The 20,005-nt window shown below is 40.2% G+C and overlaps 1 protein-coding gene and 1 pseudogene across 1 annotated transcript in view; one reads left to right on the top strand and one right to left on the bottom strand.

Moving 5' to 3' along the window:
• The first annotated feature begins 1,250 nt into the window (after positions 1–1,250).
• SACS (sacsin molecular chaperone) overlaps positions 1,251–20,005 on the top strand; it is a 43,512-nt gene continuing 24,757 nt past the window's right edge. Inside the window, exons 1-6 of the mRNA XM_045566641.1 lie at positions 1,251–1,401; positions 6,660–6,747; positions 8,046–8,131; positions 10,814–10,925; positions 15,914–16,060; positions 18,431–19,919. Coding sequence (XP_045422597.1) covers positions 10,910–10,925; positions 15,914–16,060; positions 18,431–19,919 — 1,652 coding nt within the window. The 5' untranslated portion in view covers positions 1,251–1,401; positions 6,660–6,747; positions 8,046–8,131; positions 10,814–10,909. The remainder of the gene's footprint in view (positions 1,402–6,659; positions 6,748–8,045; positions 8,132–10,813; positions 10,926–15,913; positions 16,061–18,430; positions 19,920–20,005) is intronic.
• Positions 2,482–4,995, bottom strand: LOC123649095 (annotated as a pseudogene).

Below are 20,005 nucleotides of genomic sequence, written 5' to 3'. Positions count from 1 at the left end.
TAACATTTAATTCTATTCTATTTGGGGTATTTAAAACAAGAAGCACACAGTTTACTTGTTCACAGTGTAGCTTTTGAATTGCCTTAATAGCGGTTGCTTTTCTTTTTGCAATGTGTCTCATCCATATCTGGAAGAAATAAGCCCAAGAAAGGGCCTCGTGTTTGTGAAAACCTTGTAAAGCCCCACAGATTTTAAAATTACAAGGCAGCATTCTTACTGTGGGGCGACTTCAACTCTAAGACTCACGTTACAGGTTTCAAGGACCTTGCAGTCGTGATGGGGAGACACTCAGGCTACTGATAGTATAAAATAGTTTGCCAAAATAAGTTACATGTATTTTTAACATGTCATAGGATACATTTTTGTGCATTCTTATCTATTACTTTGTCGCTGGCTCTCCTTTCTCCAGCCAACTGAGCCATTGAAAACAAAAAACACGAATGAAACCACGGAAGACACTTGTGTTCTGTGACCGCCACGTTCCCTTCTCATGCCTAAGAAGAGGTCACGATAATCTTATTTGGAGATGCTTCCCATGAGTAAAGATCATTAGAGTTGAAGAGACACAGGCCCTAGAAATGTCTAGTTCTGCATGTCCATGCACTGTTAAACTCTAGCAGGGAAAACGCGTCTCCTTTCTAGACGTACACTCTCCAAGTACCATTGCTGGGTTTGAGGTCGGGGAGAAGGAGCTTCTGCAGGAGGGGCGGGGCGGGGCCGCGCGGGGGAGGGGCTTGGCCTGACGGGGGGCGGGGCGGGGCCTTCGCTAAGGGCCGCGGTTGGGCGGGGCGGGGCCTGGCGGGGGCGGGGCGGCTCCTCGGCTAACGGTCCTGGCGGGCGGGCGCGTGTCCGCGGGCGGCGCCTGCAGGGGCCCGGGCCTGCCGGGAGCGCGCCGCCGCCTCCGCCTGCTCCTCCGCTGCCGCCGCCGCGGCTTCCTCTTGCAGTTCCCCCTCGGCTCGGGCCGCCGCTCTCCGGGCTGCGGCTGAGCCGGGTGTGGGCGGCGCCGGCCTGCGCCATGAGGATCCCGCCCTCCGGGCCCGCGTCCGGCCTGTCGGTGCGGCGGGGCCGGCCGTGACCAGGCGCCGGCGTTGGGGGGCGGACGCGAGCGCCGCAGCGAGGCCGCCCGCGATGGGGGACGGGTACGGGGCCGGGCCGGGCCGGGCCCCGGGCGGGAGGGCGCGCGCTCGGAAGTGCGGGGCCGGCCGGCTCCCTCGCGTGTCCCACTGAGGGTCCCTTTGCTTTCCGCGCAGGTGCGTCCGGGTGACCGTGCTCCCTGGCTGCGTGGGCTGCAGGACCCTGGCGGTGCCGGCGACCTGGACCGCGCGCGACCTGAAGGAGCGCATCTTCGCAGAGACCGGCTTCCCCGCGAGCGAGCAGCGGCTGTGGCGCGGCGACCGCGAGGTAGGGCGCGGGCCGCCGTCGGCAGGGTCTCGGCACGCCGTGCGCTTTCCTTTTCAGCGTCGTGGGCGACGGTGCTCAGATTTGATCGTGCTCTGTCGATAACTTGGGCAAAATTGGCACGGATGTGTGCCCATCATTAGTTGTGATTTTTCCTGATTTATCATTTTAACATTCGCATCTTGCCCCATTTTGTCTGAATCTTCACTTTCTGAAATTAACATAATTTTTGATGGGTATTATAGCCACAGTTCTTTTTATTTTTTTAAAAAAGAGCCACCGTCATTGAAGTGCCTTAATCGTTAGTCATATTTTTCTATTTATGTTACAAATTTAACTGGAATGTCCTCACTAAATGTCTTCACCTTTTGTGTCTTCGAAGTTTTCCCCCATGTTTGAATCACAGAAATTTAGGGCTGAAAGAATCTTTGTATATAATTTAATATAGAACTATTATTTTGAGGAGTAAACTTATATTACAGCTTATAAAGTGTAAGTGAATGACTTGATAGAGCAAAACTTTGGAAAATAGGAAAATTTCATATTGGATCCTCTAAGATTGGTGAAAATTCTATAGTTTTCTTATAGGGGGAGCTTGAAGACATTTTACTGAAAATTAACTTACTCTTTTATTGTTTTTAAAAATTCTTTTATTCTAATAAATATCTTAACATGATAAAGAATATCATTTTCGGGATTTAAAATGAGTCAAAAAGAGTTGAACAGATGTATAAGGAATCCTTATATATAAGGAATATATAAGGATATATAAGGAGCACCACGGAATGACAGGTTAAGTATTGGGTTTCCTTACTGCCCAGTACAAATATTGGTGAAGTATTTGGTACTTGTGATTTTTAATCCTTCAGTGTAATGTTGGCCTGCTGCACTTGGGTCAGTTTTCTGGTCCCTTGCCCTCTTTGACATAGATTTCTGATTAATCTCTTCTCATGTTCCTCCACGGATGGATCTGCCCTCCTTATCACTTCCCCAAGGTGTTTGTTGGCACTCATTCATTGACTTGATTGAGAACTTTATATTTTTAAGAGTTCAGCTTTTTAGCGAACATGTTATAAAAGAGGTTTAGTCAAAAAGACCAAAGCCTGTGTCCTCATCAGACTCCTCGGATTCTTCTTTCCTTGCTTCTACTTGCTTGTCCTCGGCTGGGGCAGCAGTGGTGGCAGGGGCAGGACCTCCTGTTGGCACCGCACCAGCTCTGGAGCAGGTCCGCCAGCCCTGACACTCCAGACGAGGCTCCCCGTGTTGACATAGGCCTGCGCCTCTGCCAGAAGGCCAGGCCCAAAAGGTTCAACGTTTATACCAGCTGCTTTCAGGAGGGCATTGATCTTATCCTCCGTTAAGGTCGTCTCCTCTTTGTGCAGAATGAAGGCCGAGTAGACTCAGACGAGCTCCTAGACGGCCGTGGCGGGGGCAGATGGGGGGCAGGTGCTGCCCAGTGGGAGCAGTGCTAGTCCTCTGATGAAGTGAGGGCCTCCCCCCACCACAGCCTTAGCCTTTTCAGAAGTACTTAGTGGCAGCTGAGGAAAGGCCGATTGAGAACTTTATTTTTTAACTTTTATTTATTAATTTTTTTTTTTAGAGACAGGGTGTCACTCTGTCCCCCAGGCTGGAGTGCAGTGGCATCATCATAGCTCACCGCTGCCTCACACTCCTGGGCTTAAGCAATCCTCCTGCCTCAGCCTCCCGAGTAGCTGGGACTTCAGGTGCATGCCACCATGACTGGCTAATTGTTAAAAATGTTTTTTGGTGCACAGACTGGTGATTGAGGACTTTAGACAGACTTGAAAAGGAGCAAAGTTTGTCATTCTCATCTCTTTTTCTGTGCCTGCTCCCGTCTCTTAACCTTCCTCTCCTGTCTGCTCTCCTGGTTCTATACCCATTTCATTAGTTACTCTGGTTCTAATTTGTCATCTTGTCCCCTAGATATGGTCACACTCAAAGGCTCAGGTGTGGCCCAGTCTTGCCATTAGAAATGTTTTTGCAGGTGTCTGTGCAAAGCGTGAATAATGGATGGTGAAAGTGGCAGTGTGCATAAAGTATTTGGGATTGGGTGGCCAAGCAGAAGGGGGTCTAGGGAGGACGGTTTTTGTCCTGGTATGAGGTGATAAGGTTCTAGACTGTGGCTGTAAAGGTGAAATTGAAAGGCAAGGATATACAGGAGATTTCTAAAGGGCAAAATTATGGCAATTTGGTACCAAATGGATGTGGGAGTTGGGGGGGATGGGTGTAGAATAAGACAGAAGGTCTTGCCAAGAATGTGGGCAAGCTTTGAGTCAGATTAGGAGAATAAGTGTTCGGTTAGCGGAAATAAACAAGTACCGAAGGTGACCTTAGTTTGGAGGAAGTGTAGTGATCAGTTTGCTTTTATATATGGTTCAGCTGAAGGTCAGACATAAAGAAGCATCTAGGAAAATGTAGGAAATGGGATGGGTGACCTAGGTCTTACTTCCTGTCCTGCCTGTGAATATATAATAGAGGCCACATTAATTCACATGGTGGGATCTGCTTTCCTATTTCTAACATGAAAAGGCTAAAACTAATTCTAACCAATTTTAAAGTCTGCTGGATAGTGACATTCAACAGGGAGCTGCAAATCTGGGACTGAAACTCCAGGGAGACAGGTTGGGGCTGGAGATAGAATTTTGGGAAGCAACTGATGCTTAGCTCTTTCTCCTTCTGTACTTCAGTAAAACATGTTGAGAATACAATTACCATTTATTGGTCTCTGTTCCAGACACCATTCTAGGAGTGAAGGATTTATCTTGGAGTAGGTGTGCTGTTCCACTCTAACATACCTACTACAATGTAGATGATATATTTACATGTCATTTTATTTAATACTCAGAAGAACTTCACGTTAGCTGTTACTAGTATAATTTGCAGAAGGGTACAGCTAAGATTCAGAGAGATGAAATATCAGGCCAGGATTTGAATTCAGGTCTGTCTGATTCCAAAGTCTATGAACTTTTTATTATTTCATGCCATAGTCTGTCAGGGTATCTATCAATTGGGGAAAAATAAAAATTAAACAAAGTTCTTTAAAACAAAGAGGAAGGGGTTAAACCATTAAAATAAACTTCAAACGTCAAGAATGAAGCTCAGGCAAGAAGCGAGTAGAGGGCACAATTCTCTCTGGATTCAGAAAGGATGGGCTGTGACCTCTGCTGACCTATTAACTTAGTAATGCTAAGTTGTGCCATCAGAAACGGTCACTTGTATATAAGCATATCTTTCAAAGGGTGGGGTTTTCTTTTCCTTTTTAATTCATGTGTTGCTCAGAACCTTTTAGATTCGAATTACTGGTGAGAATTCTAAACATCTCAGGGTAAGCAGGAAACGAAAGCTGTTGACAGCTCTCCACCACGTGCTGGGCTTGGTTGGTGTGGACTTAGCGGTAGGTGCTTACTTAGTCTTCAGTCTTTCCAGGTTACCTACTGTCTTCTTTCTCTTTGTCTCTGTGTGGCTCTTCCTGGCCTGGAGATGGAATTTGAAAGTGCCTCACTTTATTTCCTGTCCCATAAAGGCACTGAAGCTGTAAATTATAGCTTTGCTTCTTCCTGGTCCTTTTACCTTCATACCAAATGTGCTTGAGCCTCAAACCAGGAAGTTGGAAGTATTACTTAGCTTTTCTGTCTTTTAATTGGTCACAAATGCCCCTTATTCCCCAACTTTTGGGTCTTGAGCATTTCCTTGTGTCCTTGACAGCTGAACAAAGGAAGAAGTCTCAGGAGACCCAAATTGCAATTAGTATTGTATTGTTTGCTTAATAATTAGGAGAGAGTTACTGTACTTGAGTAAATGAAGATGAGCATCTCTGAAGTTTATAAGGGAGGTTGCGGCTGGCATAGACAGAGAGCTAGATGTTCAAATTACTTTATAATCACTCTGTTTTAAAAACAAAATAGACTTAAATGGACAACTTTTAAAATTTCATATGGCATACTGAATGCAGGGACGAATTGTACCAAAGTTACTGTGTTTGGTTGGAGTTATTTCGGATCCAGGAAAGGGAGAAACCCAAGTAAAGCCCCTAAATCTTGGCAAGCTCAGAGAAAGGAGCAGATAGCACTTCTAAGGTGTCTGTGCTGCGTGGTTGCTCTGTTGCGGAATCACTTCCCTGTAGGTAGGCCATGGATTACGATCCTCTAAACGCATGGATCATCAGAACCAGTAGCCTGAGCTCCTGACAGGTTTAGCTTTCGGAACCTTGGAGGATATCAGTGTGAGCTGAGTGGTAGATAGTTGCAAGTGTTAAATTTTTGAAATGGTAAAGGATGTCCTTCACACCCTGTCAGGACGTGTAAGTTAGAAAGGTGGTCCTTAGGTGAGCTTTTGAGCCATGTTTTGCAGTCAGTCGACCTGTAAGAGGTCACGCCACAGGGACACTCAGGGATGAACTTTGATGGGGAAAAGATTGATCTGGCTTTGCATTATTGATCTTTTTTGCAAAAAAGGTGCTCTGTTACACTGCCCCTGTGGATCAAATAACACGTGTTGTACCCTGCCTTTATAAGAAACAGGAAAGTCACCAAAACAAAAGCAAACATCAAGGCATTTTTTAGGAAAGTCAATTTCAGGGAAGTCATACACCAAAGCAGCTTCAGAGGTTAGAAGCCTCATTTGTTCTTTGCTTCCACATAACACCTTTTTTTGGTAGCAACATCTGTAGCAGTGCTTTCTAAAGTGTATATCTAGGAATACTAGCCCATAGGATGCTCTTTGAAAATAAATGAAAAAAAAATTGTTTCTTAGATTTGGGAAATACTGCTTAGTATAATCTTTTCTAAGAAAGTTACCATACATATGAATATGTTAAATGCCCTAAAAACCAAATTGTTCCAATTAATTTAAAAACAGATTTTGTTTTGTCCTCTAATATCTGTTAAGGTCTCATGGAGCTCCGTTATGAGCAATACATTTTGGAAATGATCAAAAGAATGATTTTGTTTATATTAATGATCCTGATTCATCATTAAAAAAGTTTAAATTATGCTAAAGCAGAAATATGTATATTTTTATTAATATGTAATTGAAAAAAATCTTTAAATCCTTAAAATTTTTAAATAAAATTTTTTACTAAATTTATGATCTTTGGAATATTCACTTTTCCAGAGCAACTTACTTCCTGATTAGAACAGTTAACAAGTATTCTTAAGTGAAAAGAAAATTGAGATAAACTTTTGAATTTATAGTATTAGGGACTATATTGCTTTTCATACCTTTTATTTTCTTTTTTTCAGTTATCTGACTGGATCAAGATTGGAGATCTGACTTCCAAAAATTGTCATCTTTTTGTACACCTTCAATCAAAAGGCTTGAAAGGGGGAGGTATATTGACTTTACCAGGAATATATGCCATGTTTAGTTGCATAAAGATTAAGTTTTGACAAAGAAGCAGAGAGTAGATGGTGGTTGCCAGAGCTCGGGGGGAGGGAGAAATGAGGAGGTGTTGGTCAAAGGGTACAAAGTTTGTTATACAAAATAAGATCTGGAGATCTGCTGTGCAACACAGGGCCTATGATGAACAGTACTATGTTATATACTTAAAAATTTGCTAAGGGGGTCGATCTTATTTTAAGTGCTCTTACCACAAAAGTTAAAAAAAGCAAAAGGGACAGGAGAAGGCTTTTACAGGTGATGGATACATTTATGGCACTGATGGGAATGAAGGTTTCATGATTTCGTGGGTGTATACTTGTCTCCAAATACATTGAGTTGCATACATAAATGTCTACAGCTTTTTGTATGTCAGACCACAATAAAGTGGTTTTAAAAAGTTGTTTTAAAAGTGAAATGAAAGCATACATCCGTTGGGATGCAATAAGTGCTATCAGTGCCAAAGAAAATGAGGGCAGATGGAGGTAGTTGAATTATAAGAACGAGTGGGGTCGAAGTCTGTGGAAACAGAGTCTTGTTTGGGCTTGGTCCTGGATAGTTGTACCAAAATGATGCCAATAAATTTATGGTGATGATTTTGTTTTTTTTTAAGCACACATTTCTTTTTACATATATACAGATTTTTAAAATTCTGTGCATCTCAGGAATTTCCTCGTTCTCTCCATTCTCCCTGCAACCTCCTGGCACCTGTCTGAAGGTGACCTGGTCAGTTGGTATAAAAATATCTAGTTTAGCAAGGCTTAAGGGTACTAGAGCTGGACAGCCGTTGAGACGGTGACTGCCAGATTTCAGAACAGTAAGAACGCTGGTTGACTTTGAGAATCTTAAGAATGTGATCATAAGCACCACTATCTCTGGCTTACTATTTAATGGCAAAGCACCCACAAAATAGCACCATTTATTTCCTTTGCTTTGGAAAATAGCAATACTCCTCTCCACCCTACCATGTTCTTTGTTTTCAATTAATAATCTTTTCTTATAGTTAGTATATTTTTGAATATTTTTGAAACCTAACTTGTAGTTTAGTTAAAAACCTTGAGATTTGATACAATTGCATCTGCTTGACCTTCTGCTGAATTGTGTAGGTAGATTTTTGTACCAGGATGCTGCAGTGAGATGTATGAAACCATAGCTTGTATAGTTACACTTTATCTCAGAACCAAATCACATATTGGTGATAAATCATGGAATTGTTTTCTAAATCATTTAAAATATGCTCTGTATTTTAGGTCGATTTGGTCAAACAACTCCACCACTTGTTGATTTTCTCAAGGACATTTTAAGAAGATATCCAGAAGGAGGACAGATTCTTAAGGTAGGGCATGTGTTGTGTTCATGTGTGATTTACTTTGATAAAAATGAGATGAAGTAAATTTACTTAGAAGTCCTGTTAATGTTTAAATTTTTAAAATTTCGTATAGATTTGAATGGCTGTATTTATACACCTCTGTGGCTGCAGTGTATAGCTGGATGGGGTGGATTTGAGAATGGAGTCAGTATGAATATATGAAGTTTCTGGGGCAGAGGAACACACTGCTACTGAGTGCTGTAGTCAAGCACAGCGTCGCTCCAGGAACGTTTTACGTAGAACATTGTACAGGGACCAACCAACCAACCAAAGAAACAAACCATTACCAAGTCCACAGCTAAAGGCCATAAACACAGGCCCACTGGACCCTTGGATTTAAAGGTTTGCTTTTGGGGGGAGGGTTTACTTAATAGTGTAGTTATTTTAGTTATTTATTTCTATTTATGATTTTTTTAGCTTGAATATATGCATTGAAAAACAGAACAAAAAGAAAGCAATACTGCAAAAATTAGATTTTCTGTTTAAGCTTAATAAGAAACCTCCTTAATTGTAGAAGTAGATCAATTATTGTGTATTTTTCTTCTCATTAGCTTATTTTGTGTTTATTACCTTCAGTATCTTAGCTTTCATTATGTTTCTGGTTAGGTGGTAAATTTTTAGAAAATAAGGACTGAGTGTTTTAGATACTCATGCTCAGATAGGCACTGATTGAGGGTTGTTGTGTCTTTAGTGATTATAATAAGATGGGATATTGGATCAGTTTCAGTCCATCTTTTAGAATAGGTACCGGTGGTTCACAGAAGGTGAAGTGAAAACTATATTGACCTAGTAGGAAAGTGAAGATGAAAAGAGTATGGTTATGAGGCTGTTGGGGGGTAGAGAGAAGTGAATAGAATACGTTCAAATGAAGATTTAGTTGGTAACAGGAGTAGGCTCTCATCTGTTCAAAAGTGAGTGAGTGGGATCCTTGCTGAGAAACAAGTTACTGGTATGAGCAATGTCTTTGGCATACAGCTGATGGTTAGTCCTTCTACTTTGCTCATGTGTATGTATGTATGTATTTTAGCCAGCTCAATATAGTCTTTGTTCCATGGGTATTTTAGTAGAATTTGACTATTTTAGATTTAATAGGATCTTAGAAATCACCTAGACCTAGAGATTTTAGGGACTTGCCCAAGAGCAAATGCAAAATACATTGTTGCTGCTTCTCAGAGTCATTTTGAAAGCAATCTCAGGATTACAGCTTAAGGGAAAATCTCATACTATTTTTTGTTCAAGTTGCAAATAATATTTGGAACCTGGGACTTGGGAGTTCATCCTGAGTCTATTCCATCTCTGCTCCCTAAATACATAGAAATCAATCACAAATAGATATCCAATGAAGACAAGATCCAGCCTCTAGATTGCTATCATTTTGTAAGCATATTTTGCTGTTTTTTTCATGCTTTATATTATCATAATATGCTAGTTTAAACAAAATTGTTAGTTTTTAGGGATTGTGTTATACTGAATGGAGCTTAAAAATAAAAATTCTATGAGAAATAGGCAGTTGTGTAGATAGGAGGAATTAGTAACTGACAAGATACAGGAGGAATTAGTAGCTGATAAGGAGATAGTGGAAGGCATGGCTTAACTGTTCAGGTTTGTGTTTGAACAGCTGTTGGTAAGACACCCAACCCTTTGGAATGCAGTGGATGAGCTGAAAGCCAGATCTCAAAGCTAGTTTTCAATTCTGTGCTATTGCCTCTGTCTTCTTTATAGTTGCTTCATTTCTTGTGGACATTGTGTATCACCTTTCCACGCTGATAAAGGCATACTGTTGGCCTTGCTGTGGTATCAGTATACGGTCTCTTCAGTTATTGCCCAGGTTAGCAATGCCAAGGTTCTGGGGACGTAAAAAAGTACTTCTCCCCCAAATTAGAGGTTCACGAGTTTAATAATACAGGGTAATACCTTGTATTTCTAAAGACCCATCCATTTAGAACATAACCTTTTGATTTGGTTTGGTCTAAGTTAGAACTTATTTAGGAAATCAGCATCTATCGATTTTTCCTTACTTTAGACAAGGTCCAAAATAAGCTAGGGATAATAGTATGCCCTTCTTCATGAAAAGAATGAGTCAGTCTTAATTTTGTCAAGAAGCTTTCATCTTAGTACAGGGGAAGGAAACGTTCATGTCTCAAGCTCTCAAGAATGCAGCCTATTAAAGGGTACCTACAGATTGATACTATATTACTTCATTTTTTTCTTAAGAGAAGGTAAGTTTGGTAAGCAAATGATAAAGATCTATTTTTGGTAACTGCTCAAGCATAAGGTACCTCCCACAGAGAATAATATGTACAGCTTTTGGAAATGGAGTAATTTTTTTTTTGAACAAAAGCTTTGGGTAGATTGTAAATAAGAGACAGTTTAAATAGTACCAGAATTTGTATGTAGAGGCTAAGTGATAGCAAATTAAAAGATGATTTTTAGGTGCATATAATTGGAGAAGGACTTTTAAACCGTACTCTGATATGTATGTAACAATTACTTTCAGTGGTAACCTCACCAGATCTTGAAGATAGTGAATGCAGATAGTGGGTTTAGTTTATTTAAGTATAGTTACTTTTAATATATTGTACATAAATACAAAGATAGTCAATAGATTATTATTAAATATAATTATTTTTTGGTGTATTTCATGGTTAGGAGTTAATTCAGAATGCAGAAGATGCTGGGGCCACAGAAGTTAAATTTTTATATGATGAAACTCAATATGGCACGGAGACTCTTTGGTCGAAAGATATGGCACAATATCAGGGTAAGAATTAATAATTAGGAGCAAGTTTTATTTTATGTACTAACAGGTGATTGTTAATGATTTACAATGCTTTGTTTAATGAATAAATTATCATTTGTACTTCCCAGCATGTTTAATTCCACTTCTTCAGATGTTTTTCTCTGCTTTTGGTGGGAAGGTGTCTCTGCTAGTTGGTATTTTGAGAACAAAGAATAAAAATCTCAAAATTCAAAACAGAATAACAAGCCATGTAATTACAAAAGCCTCTTAAGTTGTAAGAGGCTGTGCCTTGTGTGTTATTTTCTGTTTTCAGAGTACTCTCGACACTGTTTGGAAGTGGGGTGGGAAGAAAGATTGAAGGAGAGGATGGAACAAGGAAATGAAAGACAGTAAGAAAACCAAAACCAATAGACTCTTGATCCAATAAGAGAACCATAACCAGTAGACTACTGATATCTCACTCTGACTCTGTGAAGCTTTGTTTTGAAAAAAAATGTTTTTAACTTTTAGTGTAGCTCTGAAGTCAATAGGATGATTGTGAATGCCTGTATATAACAGAATGTAATTGAGAAAAAGAAGGATCAATTCAGACTTCACTAGACAGATTTTTAAAGAAGTATGTCATATATTTTTTAAAAGATATTTTATGATTTAAGTAGGAAATCAACATTATTGTTAATTAAAATTTAGCATTTATTATAGCTTATGTAGTCATTCTTAGATCAATTTGTAATTTGAAAGTTTCACCTTATTTATTCTATAGAAAGAAATGAGTGAGAGGTAACATCAGGAGGCTTTTGGTGTGTTCTAGTCCTGATTGCTGCCACCTGGGTGTTTCAGGCCAGACATCTCCAACGTCAGATCACTTTTATAATGAGAAGATTAGCCTGTAAGGTATTTCGGCTCTAAGAGCCTATGATTTAATGTAACCATTGTGGAAGGACATCCAATTTGGATTCAAGGGACTTGAGATTAAGTCCTGTCCTACACAGGGGTTCCATGTTGTACAGCTCCAGGGGCACTTGTGCACTGGATAGCAGCTCCCACCCTCATGCTGACTCACTGCTCACCTACAGACGGTATGAGAGCAAAATCTTTTTCCCCATCATGTTAAGGATTAAATGAGATCATATTTGTGATACTGTTTTATGTCTGATGTCATACTGATGTTAATTGTTATGTATGTACTGTAGAACCATAAAGGTGAGAGTGTAAAGAGACCCTAGAAGTATTTTGCTTCACAATTTTACCCAATGTCTAGGATTTTTTGCTTCCATCCTTGATTTCACACGTCATTTTTTAAAAAGTTGAAACGAGATTATTTAGCTGAGTTTGTATATAAGAATGTTTGGAGATAGGCTGTTTAAAGATGGCCAGTTTATTAATACAGTCAGCGTGGACATGGAGAAGTAGGTGGCCATGATCTCTGATCTCTATTTAGTGAACATTGATTTAGGGCCCTCCGTACTTCTGCCTGTTTGAGAATGTCTTTCTTCTGCACGTCTCGCTCAGGTGTGAGCAGTCATCGTGGATCACAGCTTCTTTCCCCTTTACTGGCACTTAGTGTTGCAGCTGAAACTTTTGAGTCTAACTTATTTTTGTTCCATTTTATATAATGAGATAAAAGAAGGCTAAGATTGTCAAATCAGATACACAAGAATAAGAGATCTTACCGAGTATCGCACTTTACTAAGGCTTTCAAGGCTATGGTTACAAGGAGACACAGGTGAGGGAAGCGTGGAGTGTGCTGGGACTCCTGGTACCTCCTGTGGGTCCTTTTGTGCTGTGTTAGGACGTGCCTTGGCCTGGATTTCACAGACTTGGTCTCTGGGTGATGCATGCAGACCATTACTTGCACAGAGGGAACTGTTTCAGTCACAAAACATGTTCATGGTTTTCTTTTTTTTTTTTTTTTTTGAGACAGAGTCTCACTTTGTTGCCCGGGCTAGAGTGAGTGCCGTGGCATCAGCCTAGCTCACAGCAACCTCAGACTCCTGGGCTTAAGCGATCCTACTGCCTCAGCCTCCCGAGTAGCTGGGACTACAGGCATGAGCCACCATGCCCGGCTAATTTTTTTGTATATATATTTTTAGTTGGCCAGATAATTTCTTTCTATTTTTGGTAGAGACGGGGTCTCACTCTTGCTCAGGCTGGTCTCGAACTCCTGACCTCGAGCGATCCACCCGCCTCGGCCTCCCAGAGCTAGGATTACAGGCGTGAGCCACCGCGCCTGGCCCATGTTCATGGTTTTCTCTGATAATCACATAGCTTGTAACATTTTCAAGGGAATTATGCCTCATAAATGGATAAATTCCAAGCTTACAATAAGCAACCTTATGAAAGTATCAAGTAGCTAAGGACTCTCTTCCTAATAAATACTATGACTGTGCTTGCCTGGAGATCTGTCGCCAGCATGTTTACAAGGAGATTTGGCTGGGTCATCTCTTTCTTGGGTATTCCTGGGTAAAGGGGAAAATAGACTGCAGGGGTGCTGCCAGCTCTTTCCTTCGCAGGTAACCTTTTTGGTTTCTCCTCAGAATGTTTATTCCTTTTTTAATCTCACTCTTAGAACTAAGAGCATACGCTTTTGATCAGGGTAGATGTGGGGTATTTTAAAATTGATCTTGGTAATGGAAGCAGAGAGTGATCCACATTGATTAGGACAAAGGCAAAATACTCTTGTGTACTAATTCCAGGATGAGTACAATCAGAATTATATGCCATTAAACAATAACTAGGTTCTTCCCTAGTTTCCCCTGCTAAGGTGGCTGCCTTTGTGTGTAGCTCCTGTTCTGATGCGGAACAGCCGGAGTGTAAAGGAAGCTCCAGTCCCCGGGCCTAGTCATTCCACTTACAGGGACGCTTTCCACCATGTTTCTCCTGTCAAGGACTTGCACTGCCGGCATAGGGTGGGAACAGCAGTCTTGACAGGTTAAAAAACTGTGGAGGGTGCGGATGTAAGGAGGAAATTTTTTTTCACGTGAAACAGTTCTTTATTTGATTTTGTCAAAACAAGGGCCTATTACTTTGTAATTGAACGGATATTTATATAAGCAGTCAGGCAGTAAAGGGTTGGCTGTCCAGCCATATCTGGTTGACAACAGGAAGGAAGGTGGGTGTTCCTTCAGGCTGGCAGTCTGCGCGTTCCTGGTAACGTTACTTGGGGATGTTCCCTGCTGAATTTCTTAATTTCCTTTCATGGACCTTGTAGTTACGTGAGTTCTTTCTAGATTCTGGCAAGAGGTTCACTCTTGGGCTTAGTGCTCAGTGTTTGAGTTTTTTGTGGTCCTTTATTCTGTGTCTTCATAGGTGTTTTTAATGGGCATTTGGAACAGGCAGAACCAGACACTGCTTGCTGCATACCATTTTAAACCAGCTCTGGTTAGCTATTGAATAATAACAAATAATTATTTTATTATTTCTGTAATATTTATTATATAAAATTGCTTATATAGATTGAAAGTATTAAGGACTAAAAGTATCATATAATATTGATTATAACAGTAATAATATCTGATTATTACAATTAATTTTTAGGTGTCTACTCTCTGCTAGGTTCTGGGCTAAATCCCTTATTTGTATTGTTTCATTGGATCCTCATCACTCTTTTGTGGGTAGATAACTATTCTTATCTTTATTGTACAGATGAAGAAACTAAGTCTTAATGGCTTCAGTTTCCCTGAAGTGCTGCAGTTGATACTGGAGATGGGAGTCTGACACCCAAACTCACCTCCAGAGCCCCTCCCACCACTGTGCTCATCGTTTCCCAAAAAGCCATTGCAGCCTGGGCTATTTTCATATCCCAACTTTGACTATTTTAAAAAGAGTAGCCATACCAGTTTTGTAAAACAAACTAGGCCAACATCCTCATATCTGTGCTTGAATTTATAGGAGCTGAGGAGAGGCTTCTGGGGGTGCTGGGAGTGCCCTGTATAATTCATTTGGATGGAGATTACATGGGTTGATTTGCTTTGTAAGAATTTATCAAGCTGTACTCTTAAGATCTTTGTACTTTATTGTATATATGTTACAATTCATTAACTTTTGAAAGAAAAACATTAGTCATCTTTAAAGTACGATAGATTAATATGGTTGAATATATTCAAAGAATGTTAGAGATTTTGAAGATAGGCCTCAAAAAAGTGAAGTTCCAAAAATGTTTGGTGCTTAATTATAAATACAGCATTTTAAAGAATCTACTTTGGAGACGGTGGTATTATTCTGGATAAATAGGTGGTATAGTTCTGGTATAATTTGAACATTTGTCACATTAGTGGTTTTCTAATTTATACAAGTAATGCCTTGAATAAAAAAAATCTAGAGGCTGATGAAAAAACAAAACTCTAAATGCTTATAACATGATTATTAACATTACTAAAGGATTATTTTTCACCTTATGAAATAATATATTAACAAAGTTTCTTTATTTTTTTAAAGTAAATCTTATTGTGTATATTTAAGGTATACAAACATGTTACGAAATACATGTATGGATAGTAAAGTGGTTACTATATTGAAACAAATAACATATCCATCATCTCACATATTTCCTTTAGGTAGCAAGTCTCCTTAATATATTTTCATATATTTTATGAATTATATGAAATATTTTAAATGTTATATATTTATTTGGTAAATATTTTCCATATACCAAAAAAAAAATTAAATATGCTACTTAGAACACATTTCACAAAGAGTAGTACACTGATTAATTTCTTTGTTTGCCTTCTGTTTTGGGTGTCTAAGGACCATAACACCCTTAATTTTTCCTTTTTGGATTTTTAGCCAACATACTATATTTCTTCTGCTGTTAATTTTTACCATTAATGTGTGTCTTTATTTTTATTGTAAAAACAATTGAAATTATAATGCAGAATTTAGTCAATTTGATTCACTCCTCTCCATTTTCCCATCAAATAAGAGATTTGTATAAGGGAAGCTCTTGAAGTAGAACTGAGCACTCTGGCTTTCTTCTTTCTGAAGATCTGCCTATGTATTTTCATGCCTAGGGTCAGCTCTCTATGTGTACAACAACGCAGTTTTCACCCCAGAGGACTGGCACGGCATTCAAGAAATCGCAAGAAGCAGGAAAAAGGATGACCCTTTGAAGGTTGGAAGATTTGGAATTGGGTTTAATTCTGTCTACCATATAACAGGTATAGCATTTGACTTTTCAGTCTTGATATTGGAAAGTATTTTAGCCTATATTCTAATTTATTTGGGAAACTTCAGAGATGATGCTATTTTAAAAGAATCTTTCCCAATTCTTCTGTCAATGGCAAGAAGTATGTCTATGAAATATCAGGGTGTCTTGAATTTTCTGAAATTACCATGGTAACTATACCAAAGTTTTACTTCATCACGTGATGCTAAAAGTTAGTCATTACGATCTAGTGGAATCCATTAATATTAATACATTAAGTAATTTTGTGTGAGACTTGAAATGTAGCTTTTGAAATACACAAAATTGTTATTCTGAAAAATTTTATACTGCAAATTTCAGAGTCAAACTGCTTATTATCATAAATTTTCTTGTACATATTTGTAAATATCAGAAGGTTACAGAGGAAAGTATAATATCTAATGGTATTGAATAACTGAGAAAGTGAAGATCTTTAAAGTGGTTCTAGTATCTACATTTTTTTGTCTCTCATAAGCATTCTGCTCTTCTTAGACTTAAAAGTATTTTAAAGATGACTTTGAAATCATGTTTTGAAAGTAGAAAGAATATGAGGTGTCTCGTTCATAATTACAATTGGAAATACTTGAAACTCTTAGGTAGACCTAACAGTATCTGACTATTCTTCCTGAATCAGAGCTCTTAGTATTTACTATAGTTTTGTGATAAAAAATTCTTTTATGGAATTGGTCCTTATTATGTTTAGTCTCAAACTATGTCTTGTGGGAAAAGGAGAGATTGTGCAGGCTGGGGTATAGCTATGGCTGGGATGACCGTGTACTTTCTCATTCAAATTGGGACATGTTTGAGTGTGAAAGAGGATGGTAGTCTCAAACAATTGGCCTAAATTGGGACTGCCCTACAGAAGAGTGGGAAGTAGGGCCATGCTAACTATAGCCAAATTTTAGTAAGCATATTACATTTACAATATTAATATATTATAGTAATGTTAAATATATATCACAATAAAAAATTATATTAAATTATACATTAAATATTGTAACTGTTACCATGAATATTAATACTCGTGTATCCACCTGTTTGCAAGTTATCCCTCAGGTCCGTGACATGCAGTGGTTTGTAAATGTTACGGGGCACAGATTGGATTGCATAAGCTTGGAGACTTGTGCAGGAATGAACTGTGAAGTTCGAGCCCAGCTGATTGCCCAGCTCCTTCATCTCTGTGTGGTTTTATTTCATAGTTGAAAATGAGCACATTTGTGGTGGCTGTTCTCTAACCTGAGGATTTGAGAAGGTCGTGGGTCATGCTTTTACTGTGTCAGGAGTCCTTGGCCTGATTTCAGCCAGGGAGGTGTGGCCCTATGTAACGAAGCGGGGGCAGCATGTCCTGGACTGCACTGTCAATGGATTTAGCCAGGGCATTGGTGGACTTAACATTTGCTAACTTAAAATACCTGTGAGCTTAGGAGTTGGTGATTATGTCAGCCGAACTTACGGTGGACAATCATGGTTATTAAAGGTTGACTTCAGTGGAGTTGCATCTTGTAAGAAGCTTAGTTGCTATTGTCAGCATATGAGGCAAAATGTGTGTCAGAACCACCCTCAGGAGGTTCTCAGAAGGGCACCTGGTGAGGAATTTCCTCAATACACAAAGTCCAGCACATGTGCCTTTTCTGCCAGCATTGAAGTGTCACTCTGTCTTTGGTTGAGGAATGGGTGAAGCAGTTGATACCAATTTAGGGGCGTGTTATACAAAAAATGTGTATCTTCAAGTGCTGTAATTAGGCTCAGCATGGTGAGATGCTCTGAGCATGAGAAGCACTTCCACTCTGGGGGCCCAGGGAGCTCACTTCATGTTTACTCTGGGCGTGTGCTTACTGGGTAGGACGGTGGGCACAGTTGCCTATGTTGTACTTCTCTCCCCAACTTTGTTCAGAGTCCACGGTTGAATGTTAAATTTTGAGCATAGGATGCAGCTCTGTTCTGTTTAATTGGGTTTACAAGGCTGTGAGGTCTGAGTGTAACTCTCCAAATACTCTTCATATCTTTTGTTTAATTAGTATTTAAAGATATAGCCCAGGTATTCCCAGTAATCATGGAAAGTGTCTATACCTGGCACTTATTATTGGAGTGTATCAAAAGAGAAATCATCATTTTTCATGATTACCTCTCTGGAGGTAGTTGAGCATAGTAACTACCTCTAAAGATGTAGTTCAGAGAATTACGTTAACAAAGGTAAATTAAGCTTGTTTTTAGATAAATCTGTTCTCACTTCATTTTCTGGTTCATACTTTTTCATATGTAATATTTTGATGGTAATTATAATTATTTACTTATAATTATTATTGTCCATTAAATTTCAGAGTTGATAAATTTTTCTTTACAGATGTTCCTTGTATCTTTAGTGGTGACCAGATTGGGATGTTAGATCCTCATCAAACACTTTTTGGCCAACATGAATCAGGCCAATGTTGGAATCTCAAAGATGACAGCAAAGAAATCAGTGAACTTTCAGACCAGTTTGCACCATTTGTTGGCATTTTTGGAAGCACCAAGGAAACATTTATAAACGGCAATTTTCCAGGAACATTTTTCCGTTTCCCTCTTCGCCTACAACCTTCCCAGCTTAGCAGTAACCTCTACAATAAGCAGAAGGTTCTGGAGTTGTTTGAATCTTTTAGGGCAGATGCAGACACGGTGCTGCTCTTTCTGAAAAGTGTACAGGATGTCTCCTTGTATGTCCGAGAGGCTGATGGAACTGAGAAACTGGTGTTTAGAGTGACTTCGAGTGAGAATAAGGCACTGAAACACGAGCGGCCGAGTTCTATAAAGATTCTGGGAACTGCGATAAGTAACTATTGTAAAAAGATTCCAAGCAATAGCATCACCTGTGTAACATATCATGTAAATATAGTTGTAGAAGATGCGAGTACTAAGGATGCACAAAAGACATCTTGGTTGGTGTGTAACAGTGTGGGTGGGCGAGGGATTAGTAGTAAACTTGACTCTTTAGCTGATGAATTGAAGTTTGTCCCAATCATTGGAATAGCCATGTGTTTATCAAGCAGAGATGATGAAGCAAAAGGAGCAATATCTGATTTCTCAGGAAAAGCATTTTGTTTTCTTCCTTTACCACCTGGTGAGGAAAGCAGAACGGGCCTCCCGGTTCACATCAGTGGGTTCTTTGGCCTGACTGACAACCGCCGCAGCATAAAGTGGAGAGAGCTGGACCAGTGGAGAGACCCGGCGGCCTTGTGGAATGAATTTCTTGTCGTGAATGTCGTCCCCAAAGCTTATGCTACTCTGATCTTAGATTCCATAAAACGTCTGGAGACAGAAAAGAGCTCCGACTTCCCGTTGTCGGTCGATGTCGTCTATAAGCTTTGGCCCGAGGCGAGCAGAGTCAGGGCGCACTGGCAGCCCGTGGTGGAGCCTCTGTTCAGCGAGCTGTTCCAGAACGCGGTGATTTATTCCACCAGCCGGGACTGGGTCAAGCTGGAGCAGGCCTACTTCTCGGAACTCGATGAAAGTTTGGAATACACAGAAACCGTGCTCAACTACCTCCAGAGCTCAGGGAAGCAGGTCGCCAAGGTACCGGTGAACGTGGCCGCTGCTGTGCAGCTCACGGCCGCCTGTGGCGGGTCGCCTGTGAGGAAGGTGACGCCCGCGTGGGTGCGGCAGGTGCTGAGGAAGTGCGCACACCTGGGCAGTGCTGACGAGAAGCTTCACCTCTTAGAATTTGTGCTTTCCGACCAAGCCTACAGTGAGCTGCTTGGGCTGGAGCTGCTGCCTTTACAAAATGGAAGTTTTGTCCCCTTCTCCTCATCGGTATCAGATCAAGATGTTGTTTATATTACCTCAGAGGACTACCCAAGGTAGAGTGCCACTCCTGAAACGCTTGCTTGCTCCCAGGCGCTCCTCCCCTGCACGCTGAGCCTGCTCTGTTGTGAAATGCATCAGT

This window comes from Lemur catta, chromosome 13 (genome assembly GCF_020740605.2).
Source record: "Lemur catta isolate mLemCat1 chromosome 13, mLemCat1.pri, whole genome shotgun sequence".
In the NCBI taxonomy this organism is placed as follows: Eukaryota; Metazoa; Chordata; class Mammalia; order Primates; family Lemuridae; genus Lemur; species Lemur catta.
This window is presented reverse-complemented; position numbering and strand designations above follow the sequence as displayed.